Raw genomic sequence first — 16,580 nt, 5'->3', positions numbered from 1 at the left:
GGATTGGATGGTAGTGGACTGGAGTAAGGTCATCTTATTTTTTTTCAGCTTGGTCCAACACTTGGTCATCTAATGGTTAGCGACAGAGGCCTACAAGCCACAGTGTCTCGCACCCACTGTGAAATTTGGTGGAGTATGGGTGATTATATGGGGGTGCATCAGCAAGGCTGTAATCGGGTAGATTTATCTTTGTGAAGGACGCATGAATGAAGCCACGTAAAGGATTATTCTAGTAGAAAACGTGCTTCTTTCTGCTCTGAGGATTGTTTTGTTTCAGCAGGACAATGCACCATTCCACACAGCCAGGTCAAGCAAGGTGTGGATGCAGGTCTTTCGTGGGCGCTCTTCTAGCTGTTGCCAGAACGCAGGGTATTGCAGTAGCCCCATACATAAATGATATTCTAGTGCAAGCACCATCCTTTTGTCTTGCGGAAGAATTCTCTGAGTCCCTTCTCAGTCTTCTTCGATAACATGGATGGAAGATAAACTTAGAAAAGGGTTATCTTATCCCAAGTACCAGGGTAGAATTTCTGGGTACTATAATAGACTCCATATCCATGAGGATATTTCTAACAGACCACAGTCTTGCCCTCTGGACCTCCTTGAGTCCCTCTGTGGCTCAGTGTATGGAGGTGATTGGTCTCATGGTGTCCTGCATGGACAGCATTCCTTTTGCCAGGTTCCGTCTCAGACCTTTACAACTGTATATGCTGAAGCAGTGGAATGGCGATCATTCATATTTGTCTCAACAGATTGTATTAGACAGCTGGTCGAGAGAATTGCTCTCTTGGTGGCTCTGTCCAGATCTGTCCCGAGGGACATGCTTCTTAAGACCATCCTGGGAGATTGTGAGCTGGCTCACTGGAACTCCATGTGCATGAGCACAGTGTTGTCTATATGACACACATGAACTAACACCCTCTAGTGGTGAAAAACTGTCAAATTGCCCTGAGAAGAGGCGGCCTTCAAGGGCTTAGAAATTAGCATATGAACCTCCTTAGGTTTAGCTTTCAACTAAGAATACCAAGAGAACAAAGCAAAATTGGTGATAGAAGTAAATTGGAAAACTGTTTAAAATTACATGCCCTATCTGAATCATGAAAGTTTATTTTGGACTATACTGTCCCTTTAAGTCTTTGCCGCATCCTGGTGGTCACATGTATTTCCCAACAGTAAGGAATAAAGCAGTGGACTCTCCCTATCCGGATGGAAAGGAATTTATCTGGTAAGCATAAATTATGTTTTGTTCAAGTATCTCACAGGAAAAACGAAATGTATGTGTGAATACTATGACGGCTGATAACCATTTTGCTTAACACAAGGTGTTTTGTATGTTAATGTAAGTGGGTGAAGTACAGAGGAATAGTTGGTGTTTTACTATTTTTGTAACATAGAATTAAATACACCGGATTGTTGTTATTGACTGGTAACAAAAACTAAGCATATAAAATAACCCAACAGAGTAAACAGCTCCTATCTGGTGCTGGGTTTGTGGGTGTCACGAAGACAACACGTTACTGCCTTCAAAAACGTTTTCTTCAAGAGATTGGTCTCCGTAACTGGACGAGCTTCCCCTGCTTTGTTGTGTAGCTAGCTGCGTGCCTAAGAAAGCTAGCTCTCTCTATAGCACACTGCAGAGCAGACTCAGCCGCCTGAGATCCAGTCACTGGGGCGCTCCTCCCCTCCAGCCACGCCAGCTCCCGCCCTCCGCTATCTGCGCTTAGTAAACACAGGAAGCTGCCAGCCAATTGGGCTGTTCGTCAGGCGGGGGCAGGAAGCTGGAGCGCCCCACTCCCCAGCAGCAATAGCAGCTGATCACGTTTTCCCTGCCTCCTGTCCTGCTGTTCACATGGCTTCCATAGCAGGATTGGTAGCTTGTACACAGGGACATAAAGCTTACAGCTCGGGATGTGGAGGAGTGTGATGTGGAGCTGCAGAAAGAGACAATCGGAGGTAACGAAGCTCTGCAATACCCCCGAACTAGGAAGTTTGCATGATGTTGCTGAGTAAGCACTCCGTGCCCAGCTATGCAAACATGTACACTGGGTGCTGATAGCCAGGCCAGCAAGACCTGCCCATGTCATTTTCATGTTCACTTAGTTTTAAAGCTCAAATATTACACGTGTCAGATCTAAAAATGTACAATCTTTTGTACTTCGATCTGTTCGTGTGTGAAATATCACGGGTGTTTATATTTGTATGTGGTTAGTTACGGTTTCGTTAGCTGTTTTCCGGATTGTTTACCACAAATTCTTCTACTCTGTTCATGTATTATATGTGTAATTATATCATTTTCTATATCCATGTTTACAGATTCGACATTTATGTTTGCTATTTACATAATTTGATTATATCATGTTTATTTGTATTGTGATAACCATGTGTGATTTGTATTTATATTATAGTTTAGTGATAACTTACACTAACATAGAAATGCCAGGCATTAAATTACACAACATATATGTAGTTGCTAGAAGAAAAAAATATTTTGAACGTCGCGGTGACCCAATTATTTATTTTTTAGTAGAAATTGGAATTTTCAAGATTGAAAGACATTTATGAACCTCCCCAGCTCCCCCCCATCCGATCCATTGACTGACAGTTATCTGTATGTTTGCTTATAAACGTGACTTCATTTCTTCTTATGAGTAGCAAATTCTTTGGTAGTAGTACCAGGAAAAAACTAGTCCCACAGTAAAAAACAAACCGATTACAGAATAAACACAAGGGTTTTTTTGTTTTTTTTTTAAATTTAAATAGCAACTTTCAGGTTAATGTTTGCAGAAACTTGTGTGTGTCACTCAGTCAGTAATCCTGTAATTATCAGTGGGAGGGTTTATAGATACAGTTGGAGCAAAAGAAAAAAATGTTTAAGCTATGTCACAACCTTTTTCATGATTGTTATGTCAAGGAAAAGAAAAAAGTGTATATATAGGGTATGTAGTAGATCAGTAGTTGGTGTTCAAGGCAAGATTTTTTTTTTTTTTTGGATTTTTGTGTGTGGGTTACTTTATGCTATGAGCACTATATAAGGTGGAGTTTCATTAACAGATACTCAGGCAGGTTTCTTTTTGTGAAACCTGAGTAACCAGTTTGGCTCCCTTATTTATTTATAATGACATAGTTTAATGATCATCATCTAGTCTTTTCAAGAGGATCCTATAATTGTTGTGGTTCTAGTAGTGGAATGTTTGTTTTTGAGCATACAGAATGGTGTGTATTTACTCCCTCGCTGTACAGTACTAGCAATACTGTTTAAATATAGTTTACACATCTATTTGATACAAATTGATTTTTAGTATCTTCCCTACCCTCCATGAAGTATCCTAACAGTGTGTTTATTTGTGTGTTTTTTTTCTATATTCATTAATTGTTAATTTTTAAATGTTTTACAATTCAAACATAACTTAAAAATCAAAATGCTTGAGTCTGTATTTTCTACACCAAACAACCCAGGCTTGTTTCGGGCCACAACACGGCCCTCCAGTGCTCATTACTCCTCCTGACTCCATCATATACTAACTCCCTTACGTCTCTTGCTTGTAATACACAGTGATCTTTGTCTTGGTTTGTGGTTTTTTCTTGTTCTGTGCTTGTGTATAGAATGTTTCTTGGCGTCTGTGTATCTGAAGGGCTTATAGACTGGTTAGTTTTTTGTACAAGTTTTTTAACATTTGATTAATGAGCTTTTTAAATATGTTGGGCACTGCTGAAATGCACTTTACTGATAGGTGTTGTTTTCTTGTGTAAATTATGCAGATTGCTTCTCTTCCACTTCCCCACTTAAGCAGCAGTGATGCAATATGCAGGTAACTCTGAAAGAGATGTATTATGCTCACAAAAATAGATATAAAAAAAATTGTCATGCAATATAGGTTTGATCTAATTCTCCTTTTATTGAAAGGGGGGGGAATAAGTAAACCTATATGTATATAACAGTGGGTAACAACCATACTTCATATGGTAGTGAATGCAGGTAGCTCTGAGGATAAATCCCATTTGAGTCAATTGGTTGAATTTATGTTCTGTTGCCCTTTTTTGTTTAAAAATGTTTGGAGTCTGGTATATTGAATACAAATAATATTTAATGTACCAGGTTCCAAACATCTACAAATTTTATTTATTTTTCACAGTGACATGGAGACTCTCTAAGCGGTTCTGTGTTTTTGTTTTTTTTCCCTTTTTGTTTTTATTTTTTTTAAGAGTCTTAGAGGCATGTTAATCAATTTTTTAAAGATATTATGTATAAGCAATGCATTGCAAAATATCTACATATACAGGTTTTAAAAGCATTTAAATCTGTCTCTTTGTTAGCACCTTAAACATAAATTTGGGAATCAGGGATGATCTCTACTTGAAAACCTCAAATTAGTGCGTTTTATCTTAGCTCTACATTTGGTACTTTTTGTTGTAATTTTACCAGTTACTTTACTATTCATGCATAAATCAACTTGTATATGGCTCAAAACGTTTGTTGAAAATCCAGAAACCATATATTCTATAAAATAGTATAATATGCACAAGATCAGGCATTAATTCTGCATGTATAGGCCCTAGGCATCGACTGGGAAGTCATGGATCTATATATCAGAGTTGACAAATATATTTCAAATTTAGTAACCAACAATATTTTTCAATGGATAGGTACAGGTTTGTGCGGAAGCCCCAAAATTAGAAGCCAGAAGTATCATTTTAGGAGTCATGGCATTTGGCAAATCATGGTTATATAAAGTGGAACTGGCAATGTGACATAATGTTACTAGAGATACTAAGTCAGATAAGCAGATACATACCTCCCGCTTGTGTTGAATTGAATGCCAAGGGTAAGTGGTTGCCCACTACTGTATAGAAGGATGTATAAGGCCCTGATCTACTGGGTGTCAGTTGCTCTTCTCACCACCAGTATCACCTTCTTGTTGGGACATTCTATCTCTTAGGCCATTGCAGCTACTATTCCTCCTTCTACTTGAGGGAACAGTACCTGTTTTGTTAGGCTAGGCTGTTTTTTTATAGTCTCCTATATGGCCTCTGCATGATGGATATTGGGTTTTCCATGAGAGCAGTGGAACTACAATTACCATTATAAAGAATGTAATACTAGTGCCTGCAAGGTGTGCTTGTCTTCTTTGGCTGTATTTTGGGCATTATGAGGGTAGGAAGCATTGGTCACACATCTTGGTACTTGGCACAGTTTTAGGTGTCACGGAATACTGTCCATGTAGAATTTATTTTTTTAACTAAGTTTTTCATCATAAGGGAAAATAGGTAAATGTGAGATTGGCAATGAAAAATAAGTTCCCAAAAATATGGGGGAAAAGGGTGTAAATATCCATTAAATTAATTAAAGGGACACTGAACCCAATTTTTATTCATGATCCAGATAGAGCATGCCATTTTAAAGGGACACTGAACCCAATTTTTTTCTTTTGTGATTCAGATAGAGCATGCAATTATAAAGGGACACTGAACCCAATTTTTTTCTTTTGTGATTCAGATAGAGCATGCAATTTTAAGAAACTTTCTTATTTACTCCTATTATCATTTTTTTCTCTCTCTCTTGCTATCTTTTTTTTTTTTTTTAAAAAAAAAGCCATCTAAGCTTTTTTGGGTTAAGAACTCTGGACAGCACTTTTTGATTTTTCCAGCAATCAGCAAGGACAACCCAGGTTCACCAAAAATGGGCCTGCATCTAAACTTACATTCTTGCATTTCAAATAAAGATACCAAGAGAATAAAGAAAATTTGATAATAGGAGTAAATTAGAAAGTTGCTTAAAATTTCATGCTCTATCTGAATCACGAAAGAAAAAAATTGGGTTCAGTGTCCCTTTAAGCAACCTTCTAATTTACTCCTATTATCAGTTTTTCTTCATTCCCTTGCTATCTTCATTTGAAAAGCATGAATGTAAGTTTAGAAGCCGAACCATTTTTGGTCCACAACCTGGATTGTCCTTGCTGATTGGACAGCACCAATAAACAACTGCTATCCCGGGTCTGAACCAAAAATTGTCTAGCTCCTTAGCTTAAATGCCTTCTTTTTCAAATAAAGAAAACAAGAGAACGAAGAAAAAATTGATAATGGGAGTAAATTAGAAAGTTGCTTAAAATTGCATTCGCTATCTGAATCATGAAAGAAAAAAAATGTGGGTTTAGTGTCCCTTTAAGGGGAATTGTATTTGTGGTGACATTTTAAATGTTCTTGTTCCTACATTTTACCTGTGGAGAGTGTTAAAGCAGGGCTCGACAAACCCAGGAGCCAGGTAGCCACTGGCTCCTAACTTTTTGGGTTATTCTCCATAGATATATTTTTACAAATACCACTGTCCTGCTCCTAAATATTCTTACTGGCTCCTAAATTTTAAACAGGTTTGTTGACCTCTGTGTTAAAGAGACATCCAAAAAAAATCTTTCATGATAGAGCATACAATTTTAATGAACTTTCCAAGTTACTTCTATTATCTAATTTGCTTTGTTCTTTTGTGTCCTTAGTTGACAAGAATACCTAGGTAGGTTCAAGAGTAGCAATGCACTACTGGGAGCTAGCTGCTGATTGTTGCTTCACATATAAGTCCCTTGTCATTAGTTCACCCAGTGTCTCAGCTAGCTTCCTACAGTGCAATGCTGCTCCTTCGCCAAACAAAATCTTAGGAATTAAAGTGAAAGTAAATTCGGTACCGTTTGAACACCCTACTGCATTGTCTACATGTATAATAACCAAATCGATATATTTTTTACTATTAAAAGTATTGATTTATGCATTTATACATCGTTATACCGTTCTCCTTCTGACTCCTCCCATCTTCTACTTCCGATAATTTTAGAGTGTTTACGTATAGAGCGGTCCCACCCGCTCTATACGTATCAGAGATGCGCGTTCACACAGACCCTTACTATTGCGCATGCGTGATTCAACTATCCTAACCGCAATGTGCATGTGATTATTACCCTAACGGGTCTCCAAAGTGCATGCGTCTATCTACTTCGCAACACAGTCTGTCAAAAATCTTCTGCCCATGCGTGAAACGTGCACACGCATTCAACCAGAAAGTAAAGATAGTAGATGTAACGCATGCGCAGATCCCACAATAGGCCGATGACGTTGCTTCACGGCCGCCTAACGGCCAGAATTTCAATTGGCCAACACAAAAACGTGATCAGGAAGTAATAAGCAGACCAAGAAACAGGTTGATTTTATCGACGGTAAAAGTATTAATTCTTTTCAGGTAAAACGTGATTTGCACACATGTTAGAAAAATATAATGAATGAAAGTCCTATTGATTTTGAAGCTAAAATGTAATTACGGTTAGCAACAGAGGAAACTTTACTTTCACTTTAAGCTAAATTTGCTAACTGAAGAAAATGTGGAAGTGCTCTAACTTAAACAGGAAAGGGAAATTTTGGGTTTTATATCCCTTTAAATTGTTTACAAATAGCGTATTTACCTTTTTTATTTTGATATTTGAAATATCTGTTTTTGCCTGTTGTAACAAAGGATACCACAAGAACACAGCAAATTTGATATTAGTAAATTGGAAAGTTGTTTAAAAGTGCACGCTCTGAATCATGAAAGCTTTTAAATGGAAATTGTACAATAAAGGAATTGAAACAGATTTCATAATAGAAATACATTAGAAAGTTTTTTAAAATTGTATGTTCTATCTGAATTCTGAAAGAATAAAATTGGGTTTCATGTTCCTTTAAGGTCACTAAGCTGCAAGATGAGTTTTTATTTTAAAAGGACATTGTGGTTCTTTTAAAGGTGTTACATTAAAAACAAAACAAAAGAACAGGTGCTCTCTAGAGCTGTGGGATTTGTCAACCAATAACCATTAACAGGAAATACAAAGTTGATACTGCTGTATTTGTGTTAAATTTTTCTTCTAAGCAAAATAATTGTTATTTATATGTATAATAGAAGCATTCTGCATAAAATGTCATTTTCATTTATACGGTTGGTGCTATGTTTATTCCTTAAAATATACAGTGGCTGTGTGAATCCTTTTTGAGATATTTGTTTACATAGATCATGCTTGTTGCACTGTTTTACATTGTGAGATCTCCACAAAGTTTGCTTAGATGTCTTGTTTCCTCCTTCTACAGTTGCTGATATGTTTTCAAGATGAGCGGGATGGGAGAAAATCCCTCAGACCCCTCTAGGGTGGAGCCACGGAAACGCAAAGAAAGCCCAGACCAGCTTGGTCCCAGGTAAGAATGCTATTGAAATATGGCTTGATTGGCTGTTGTAGAGAAATAGTATAAAATACGTACTGGCAATGTAATCGTCAGCAAATTTGGCGTTCATTATTATTGTTATTTGTAAAACGCAACAGATTCCGCAGTGCTATAAACATATGCATGATATGCAAAGTAGCACTTATAGGGAACAAGTGGATAGAGGGCCCTGCCAAGAGTTGCACTATTGCTCTCAAAGGTGATCTACAAAACACCTGGGCTCGTAGGTTTACATGCTAAGGGAGTTTAAGGGAATGACAAATGGAGGAGAATAACTGAGGTAAGAAAGGGTTAGCGTATATTGTATCCCTGAACAGTAGAGTCTTTAAGGAGCACTTGGAACTTTCAAAACTAAGGGATAGTCTTGTCGAGCGAGGCAGTTCCACAAAATATGGGACATTCTGGAGAAGTCCTGTAGACTGGAGGAGAGGAAGATGTCATGAGCAGAGTAAAGAGGACGAGAGTGAGTATCTGGAGACAAGGGCGGAGATATAGGGGGGAGCAGTGTTAGTGAGGGGCTTGAATATCAGTCATAATTTTGTGTTTTGTTCTTGAGGCTAGGGGAAATTTTCTTAACGATTGCGCCAATGCGGTCTCTTTGGAGTGTTGGCGGCGATACCCAGATTGCAACGGATCAAGGAGGGAGTTTAATGTGAGAAAATGTGTACTGATACATTTTGTTGTTTTTTTTTTGTTTTTTTTTTTGTTTTTTTTCTTCTGTCATTCAACAATAAATCTTTCTGTATAATCTTAAAAACTAAAAAAAAAAAACACGGCAAACTATTATATGTAGCAGAAATAACAGGACACAAACAGGAACTGTTAGCGATTTAACTTTTCAGAGCTGCTCCACATTAGGCTGTTCTTTTCAAACAGAGCTGTTCTCTGACTGCACTGTGTAAGTTTTCCTTATCACAGTTCCTCCAGAGCAACGTGCTGTTTCAAGTGAACAGTCAAACATGCAGTAGCACTGCAAAGTAGTAGTGCATTAATTGACTGGCTCTCAGAGATCGTTTCAAGCCCATCCCCTAGCCTTTCACAGTCTGCAAAGTAGTTTTTTTCAGAATGCAAAACATTTGTATAAGCATTGCACCTTTTTTAGAGTATGTCTACAGCTAATTCGCAATGCAATTTTCAACTACTGCACTATAATATAAAGCTTTAAATATTGCTTTATTCTCCAGTTAACTAACACATTACAATTGAACTGGTGCTTTAGTGTAACTGCCTAATTTGAAATTGATTTTTTTTTTAAAATGACCTGCAGAAAATGTTTCACTAAAATAATATATATATATATATATATATATATATATATTTCTATTTGTGAGAATAAGCTTTTTCGATTAATAGGTCAAAACTATAACTAAGTATATGAAAAGAGACTATTTTCTTTTATGTGTATTTCCTTAGAGCAAATGGGTAAATATGGTATATATATATATATATATAACATAATTTATGTAAGAACTTACCTGATAAATTCATTTCTTTCATATTAGCAAGAGTCCATGAGCTAGTGACGTATGGGATATACATTCCTACCAGGAGGGGCAAAGTTTCCCAAACCTCAAAATGCCTACAAATACACCCCTCACCACACCCACAAATCAGTTTTACAAACTTTGCCTCCTATGGAGGTGGTGAAGTAAGTTTGTGCTAGATTCTACGTTGATATGCGCTCCGCAGCAGGTTGGAGCCCGGTTTTCCTCTCAGCGTGCAGTGAATGTCAGAGGGATGTGAGGAGAGTATTGCCTATTTTGAATGCAGTGATCTCCTTCTACGGGGTCTATTTCATAGGTTCTCTGTTTTCGGTCGTAGAGATTCATCTCTTACCTCCCTTTTCAGATCGACGATATACTCTTATATTTATATATATATATATATATATATATATATATATATATATATATATATATATATATATATATATATATATATATATATATATATATATATATATATATATATATATATATATATATATATATATATATATATATATATATATATATATATATATATATATATATACATATATATATATATATATACCATTACCTCTGCTGATTTTCGTTTCAGTACTGGTTTGGCTTTCTACAAACATGTAGATGAGTGTCCTGGGGTAAGTAAGTCTTATTTTCTGTGACACTCTAAGCTATGGTTGGGCACTTTTTTAATAAAGTTCTAAATATATGTATTCAAACATTTATTTGCCTTGACTCAGAATGTTCAACATTCCTTATTTTCAGACAGTCAGTTTCATATTTGGGATAATGCACTTGAATCAATTATTTTTCTTACCTTAAAAATTTGACTTTTTTCCCTGTGGGCTGTTAGGCTCGCGGGGGCTGAAAATGCTTCATTTTATTGCGTCATTCTTGGCGCTGACTTTTTTTGGCGCAAAAAATCTTTTCTGTTTCCGGCGTCATACGTTTCGCCGGATGTTGCGTCATTTTTGACGTTCTTTTGCGCCAAAAATGTCGGCGTTCCGGACGTGGCGTCATTTTTGGCGCCAAATAATGTGGGCGTCTTATTTGGCGCTAAAAAAATATGGGCGTCGCTTTTGTCTCCACATTATTTAAGTCTCATTTTTCTTTGCTTCTGGTTGCTAGAAGCTTGTTCCTTGGCATTTTTTCCCATTCCTGAAACTGTCATTTAAGGAATTTGATCAATTTTGCTTTATATGTTGTTTTTTCTCTTACATATTGCAAGATGTCTCACGTTGCATCTGAGTCAGAAGATACTTCAGGAAAATCGCTGTCTGGTGCTGGAACTACCAAAGCTAAGTGTATCTGCTGTAAACTTTTGGTAGCTGTTCCTCCAGCTGTTGTTTGTATTAATTGTCATGACAAACTTGTTAATGCAGATAATATTTCCTTTAGTAATGTACCATTACCTGTTGCAGTTCCATCAACATCTAATGTTCAGAATGTTCCTGATAACATAAGAGATTTTGTTTCTGAATCCATCATGAAGGCTATGTCTGTTATTCCTCCTTCTAGTAAACATAAAAAATCTTTTAAAACTTCTCTTTATACAGATGGATTTTTAAATGAACATCATCATTCTGATTCTAATGACTCTTCTGGTTCAGAGGATTCTGTCTCAGAGGTTGATGCTGATAAATCTTCATATTTATTTAAAATGGAATTTATTCGTTCTTTACTTAAAGAAGTACTAATTGCTTTAGAAATTGAGGATTCTGGTCCTCTTGATACTAAATCTAAACGTTTAGATAAGGTCTTTAAATCTCCTGTGGTTATTCCAGAAGTTTTTCCTGTTCCTGGTGCTATTTCTGAAGTATTTTCCAGAGAATGGAATAATTTGGGTAATTCATTTACTCCTTCTAAACGTTTTAAGCAATTATATCCTGTGCCGTCTGACAGATTAGAATTTTGGGACAAAATCCCTAAAGTTGATGGGGCTATTTCTACCCTTGCTAAACGTACTACTATTCCTACGTCAGATGGTACTTCGTTTAAAGATCCTTTAGATAGGAAAATTGAATCCTTTCTAAGAAAAGCTTATCTGTGTTCAGGTAATCTTCTCAGACCTGCTATATCATTGGCTGATGTTGCTGCAGCTTCAACTTCTTGGTTGGAAACTTTAGCGCAACAAGTAACAGATCATGATTCTCATAATATTATTATTCTTCTTCAACATGCTAATAATTTTATCTGTGATGCCATTTTTGATATTATCAGAGTTGTCAGGTTTATGTCTCTAGCTATTTTAGCTAGAAGAGCTTTATGGCTTAAAACTTGGAATGCTGATATGTCTTCTAAATCGACTCTACTTTCCATTTCTTTCCAGGGTAACAAATTATTTGTTTCTCAGTTGGATTCTATTATTTCAACTGTTACTGGTTGGAAAGGAACTTTTTTACCACAGGATAAAAAATCTAAGGGTAAAAACAGGGCTAATAATAGTTTTCGTTCCTTTTGTTTCAACAAAGAACAAAAGCCTGATCCTTCATCCTCAGGAGCAGTTTCAGTTTGGAAACCATCTCCAGTCTGGAATAAATCCAAGCCTTCTAGAAAAGCAAAGCCAGCTTCTAAGTCCACATGAAGGTGCGGCCCTCATTCCAGCTCAGCTGGTAGGGGGCAGGTTACGTTTTTTCAAAGAAATTTGGATCAAATCTGTTCACAATCTTTGGATTCAGAACATTGTTTCAGAAGGGTACAGAATTGGTTTCAAGATAAGACCTCCTGCAAAGAGATTTTTTCTTTCCCCTGTCCCAGTAAATCCAGTGAAAGCTCAATCATTTCTGAAATGTGTTTCAGATCTAGAGTTGGCTGGAGTAATTATGCCAGTTCCAGTTCTGGAACAGGGGCTGGGGTTTTATTCGAATCTCTTCATTGTACCAAAGAAGGAGAATTCCTTCAGACCAGTTCTGGATCTAAAAATATTGAATCGTTATGTAAGGATACCAACATTCAAAATGGTAACTGTAAGAACTATTCTGCCTTTTGTTCAGCAAGGGCATTATATGTCCACAATAGATTTACAGGATGCACATCTGCATATTCAGATTCATCCAGATCATTATCAGTTCCTGAGATTCTTTTTTCTGGACAAGCATTACCAGTTTGTGGCTCTGCCGTTTGGCCTAGCTACAGCTCCAAGAATTTTTACAAAGGTTCTCGGTGCCCTTCTGTCTGTAATCAGAGAACAGGGTATTGTGGTATTTCCTTATTTGGACGATATCTTGGTACTTGCTCAATCTTTACATTTAGCAGAATCTCATACGAATCGACTTGTGTTGTTTCTTCAAGATCATGGTTGGAGGGTCAATTCACTAAAAAGTTCATTGACTCCTCAGACAAGGGTAACCTTTCTGGGTTTCCAGATAGATTCAGTGTCCATGACTCTGTCTTTGACAGACGAGACGTCAAAAATTGATTTCAGCTTGTCGAAACCTTCAGTCACAATCATTCCCTTCGGTAGCCTTATGCATGGAAATTCTAGGTCTTATGACTGCTGCATCGGACGCGATCCCCTTTGCTCGTTTTCACATGCGACCTCTTCAGCTCTCTATGCTGAATCAATGGTGCAGGGATTACACAAAGATATCTCAATTAATATCTTTAAAATCTATTGTACGACACTCTCTAACATGGTGGACAGATCACCATCGTTTAATTCAGGGGGCTTCTTTTGTTCTTCCGACCTGGACTGTAATTTCAACAGATGCAAGTCTTACAGGTTGGGGTGCTGTGTGGGGATCTCTGACGGCACAAGGAGTTTGGGAATCTCAGGAGGTGAGATTACCGATCAATATTTTGGAACTCCGTGCAATTTTCAGAGCTCTTCAGTCTTGGCCTCTTCTGAAGAGAGAATCGTTCATTTGTTTTCAGACAGACAAAGTCACAACTGTGGCATACATCAATCATCAAGGAGGGACTCATAGTCCTCTGGCTATGAAAGAAGTATCTCGAATTCTGGTTTGGGCGGAATCCAGCTCCTGTCTAATCTCTGCGGTTCATATCCCAGGTATAGACAATTGGGAAGCGGATTATCTCAGTCGCCAAACGTTGCATCCGGGCGAATGGTCTCTTCACCCGGAGGTATTTCTTCAGATTGTTCAAATGTGGGAGCTTCCAGAAATAGATCTGATGGCGTCTCATCTAAACAAGAAACTTCCCAGGTATCTGTCCAGATCCCGGGATCCTCAGGCGGAAGCAGTGGATGCATTATCACTTCCTTGGAAGTATCATCCTGCCTATATCTTTCCGCCTCTAGTTCTTCTTCCAAGAGTAATCTCCAAGATTCTGAAGGAATGCTCGTTTGTTCTGCTGGTAGCTCCGGCATGGCCTCACAGGTTTTGGTATGCGGATCTTGTCCGGATGGCCTCTTGCCATCCGTGGACTCTTCCGCTAAGACCAGACCTTCTGTCGCAAGGTCCTTTTTTCCATCAGGATCTCAAATCCTTAAATTTAAAGGTATGGAGATTGAACGCTTGATTCTTGGTCAAAGAGGTTTCTCTGACTCTGTGATTAATACTATGTTACAGGCTCGTAAATCTGTATCTAGAGAGATATATTATAGAGTCTGGAAGACTTATATTTCTTGGTGTCTTTCTCATCATTTTTTCTTGGCATTCTTTTAGAATTCCGAGAATTTTACAGTTTCTTCAGGATGGTTTAGATAAAGGTTTATCCGCAAGTTCTTTGAAAGGACAAATCTCTGCTCTTTCTGTTCTTTTTCACAGAAAGATTGCTAATCTTCCTGATATTCATTGTTTTGTACAAGCTTTGGTTCGTATAAAACCTGTCATTAAGTCAATTTCTCCTCCTTGGAGTTTGAATTTGGTTCTTGGGGCTCTTCAAGCTCCTCCTTTTGAACCCATGCATTCATTGGACATTAAATTACTTTCTTGGAAAGTTTTGTTCCTTTTGGCGATCTCTTCTGCCAGAAGAGTCTCTGAATTATCTGCTCTTTCTTGTGAGTCTCCTTTTCTGATTTTTCATCAGGGTAAGGCGGTGTTGCGAACTTCTTTTGATTTTTTTACCTAAGGTTGTGAATTCCAACAACATTAGTAGAGAAATTGTGGTTCCCTCATTATGTCCTAATCCTAAGAATTCTAAGGAGAAATCGTTGCATTCTTTGGATGTTGTTAGAGCTTTAAAATATTATGTTGAAGCTACTAAGTCTTTCCGAAAGACTTCTAGTCTATTTGTTCTCTTTTCCGGTTCTATAAAAGGCCAGAAAGCTTCTGCCGTTTCTTTGGCATCTTGGTTGAAATTTTTAATTCATCATGCCTATGTCGAGTCGGGTAAAACTCCGCCTCAAAGGATTACAGCTCATTCTACTAGGTCAGTTTCTACTTCCTGGGCGTTTAGGAATGAAGCTTCGGTTGATCAGATTTGCAAAGCAGCAACTTGGTCCTCTTTGCATACTTTTACTAAATTCTACCATTTTGATGTATTTTCTTCTTCTGAAGCAGTTTTTGGTAGAAAAGTACTTCAGGCAGCGGTTTCAGTTTGAATCTTCTGTTTATGTTTTTCATTTAACTTTATTTTGGGTGTGGATTATTTTCAGCAGGAATTGGCTGTCTTTATTTTATCCCTCCCTCTCTAGTGACTCTTGCGTGGAAAGATCCACATCTTGGGTAGTCATTATCCCATACGTCACTAGCTCATGGACTCTTGCTAATTACATGAAAGAAAACATAATTTATGTAAGAACTTACCTGATAAATTCATTTCTTTCATATTAGCAAGAGTCCATGAGGCCCACCCTTTTTTGTGGTGGTTATGATTTTTTTGTATAAAGCACAATTATTCCAATTCCTTATATTTATGCTTCGCACTTTTTTCTTATCACCCCACTTCTTGGCTATTCGTTAAACTGATTTGTGGGTGTGGTGAGGGGTGTATTTGTAGGCATTTTGAGGTTTGGGAAACTTTGCCCCTCCTGGTAGGAATGTATATCCCATACGTCACTAGCTCATGGACTCTTGCTAATATGAAAGAAATGAATTTATCAGGTAAGTTCTTACATAAATTATGTTATATATATTTATATATATATATATATATACCATATTTACCCATTTGCTTTAAGGAAATACACATAAAAGAAAATAGTCTCTATCATATACTTAGTCATAGTTTTGACCTATTAATCGAAAAAGCTTATTCTCACAAATGTTTAGATTGAAATAGTCTTATCTGACCAGGCAAATATTTCATCCTCTCCACACCTATTCTACCACAAGAATCCTTTATCATGGAAACTCAAGCAGCATCTCCTTACAGGCCCCGAAAGCATAAAATGTCTGGCAAAAGTGATTACAAACTGTACCCGACAACCTCTCTGTCTTTAGCATGTGCCTTATGCAAATCTCCATAGCAGTACATCGGGTTATAGCTATAAGACACTTGGTAATCTCTCTCTATAAAGGTGGGGGGGGGGGGGGGGGGGAGATAATCACCTATTGTTTCTGCACTGTCCCAATAAAACCAAATATTGGAAAATGCTTATTCAATGGAATGCAAAATACGTAATAAACTATCAGATAGGATTGACTCCTTGTTAATAGAAAGACTTGATCTGATAACCACTAAAGCCTAATGTACAAAGTACAACCACTCATATGTGCTCATTACTGTAAGGTTAAAGGGACATTATACACCAATTTTCATATAATTGCATGTTAATAGACACTACTATAAAGAATAATATGCACATATACGGATATAAAAATCCAATATGAAACTGTTTAAAAACTTACTTAGAAGCTTAGTTTAGCTCTGTTTAAAAGGTTACTGGAACACCCACTGCAAGTGGGAAATAGCAGACACTCCCCCCTCCCCCTTCCTCTGCATATGAAAAGACTCTTT

General features: G+C 37.3%; 1 protein-coding gene across 6 annotated transcripts in view; it reads left to right on the top strand.

Moving 5' to 3' along the window:
- Positions 1–16,580, top strand: part of NCOA2 (nuclear receptor coactivator 2) — an 884,149-nt gene that overhangs the window by 595,318 nt on the left and 272,251 nt on the right. For 5 of the 6 annotated variants that reach the window (XM_053715109.1, XM_053715110.1, XM_053715111.1 and 2 more), the window contains one exon: positions 8,101–8,205. In XM_053715109.1, the coding sequence (XP_053571084.1) occupies positions 8,120–8,205 (86 nt within the window). In that variant the 5' untranslated portion in view covers positions 8,101–8,119. Of the gene's footprint in view, positions 1–1,768; positions 1,954–8,100; positions 8,206–16,580 lie in introns of those variants that run through there. The other variant, XM_053715108.1, reaches the window with a different exon arrangement.

This window comes from Bombina bombina, chromosome 5 (genome assembly GCF_027579735.1).
Source record: "Bombina bombina isolate aBomBom1 chromosome 5, aBomBom1.pri, whole genome shotgun sequence".
Taxonomy (NCBI): domain Eukaryota; kingdom Metazoa; phylum Chordata; class Amphibia; order Anura; family Bombinatoridae; genus Bombina; species Bombina bombina.
The sequence above is the reverse complement of the archived record's forward strand: the minus strand, read 5'-3'. Positions and strand labels throughout refer to the sequence as shown.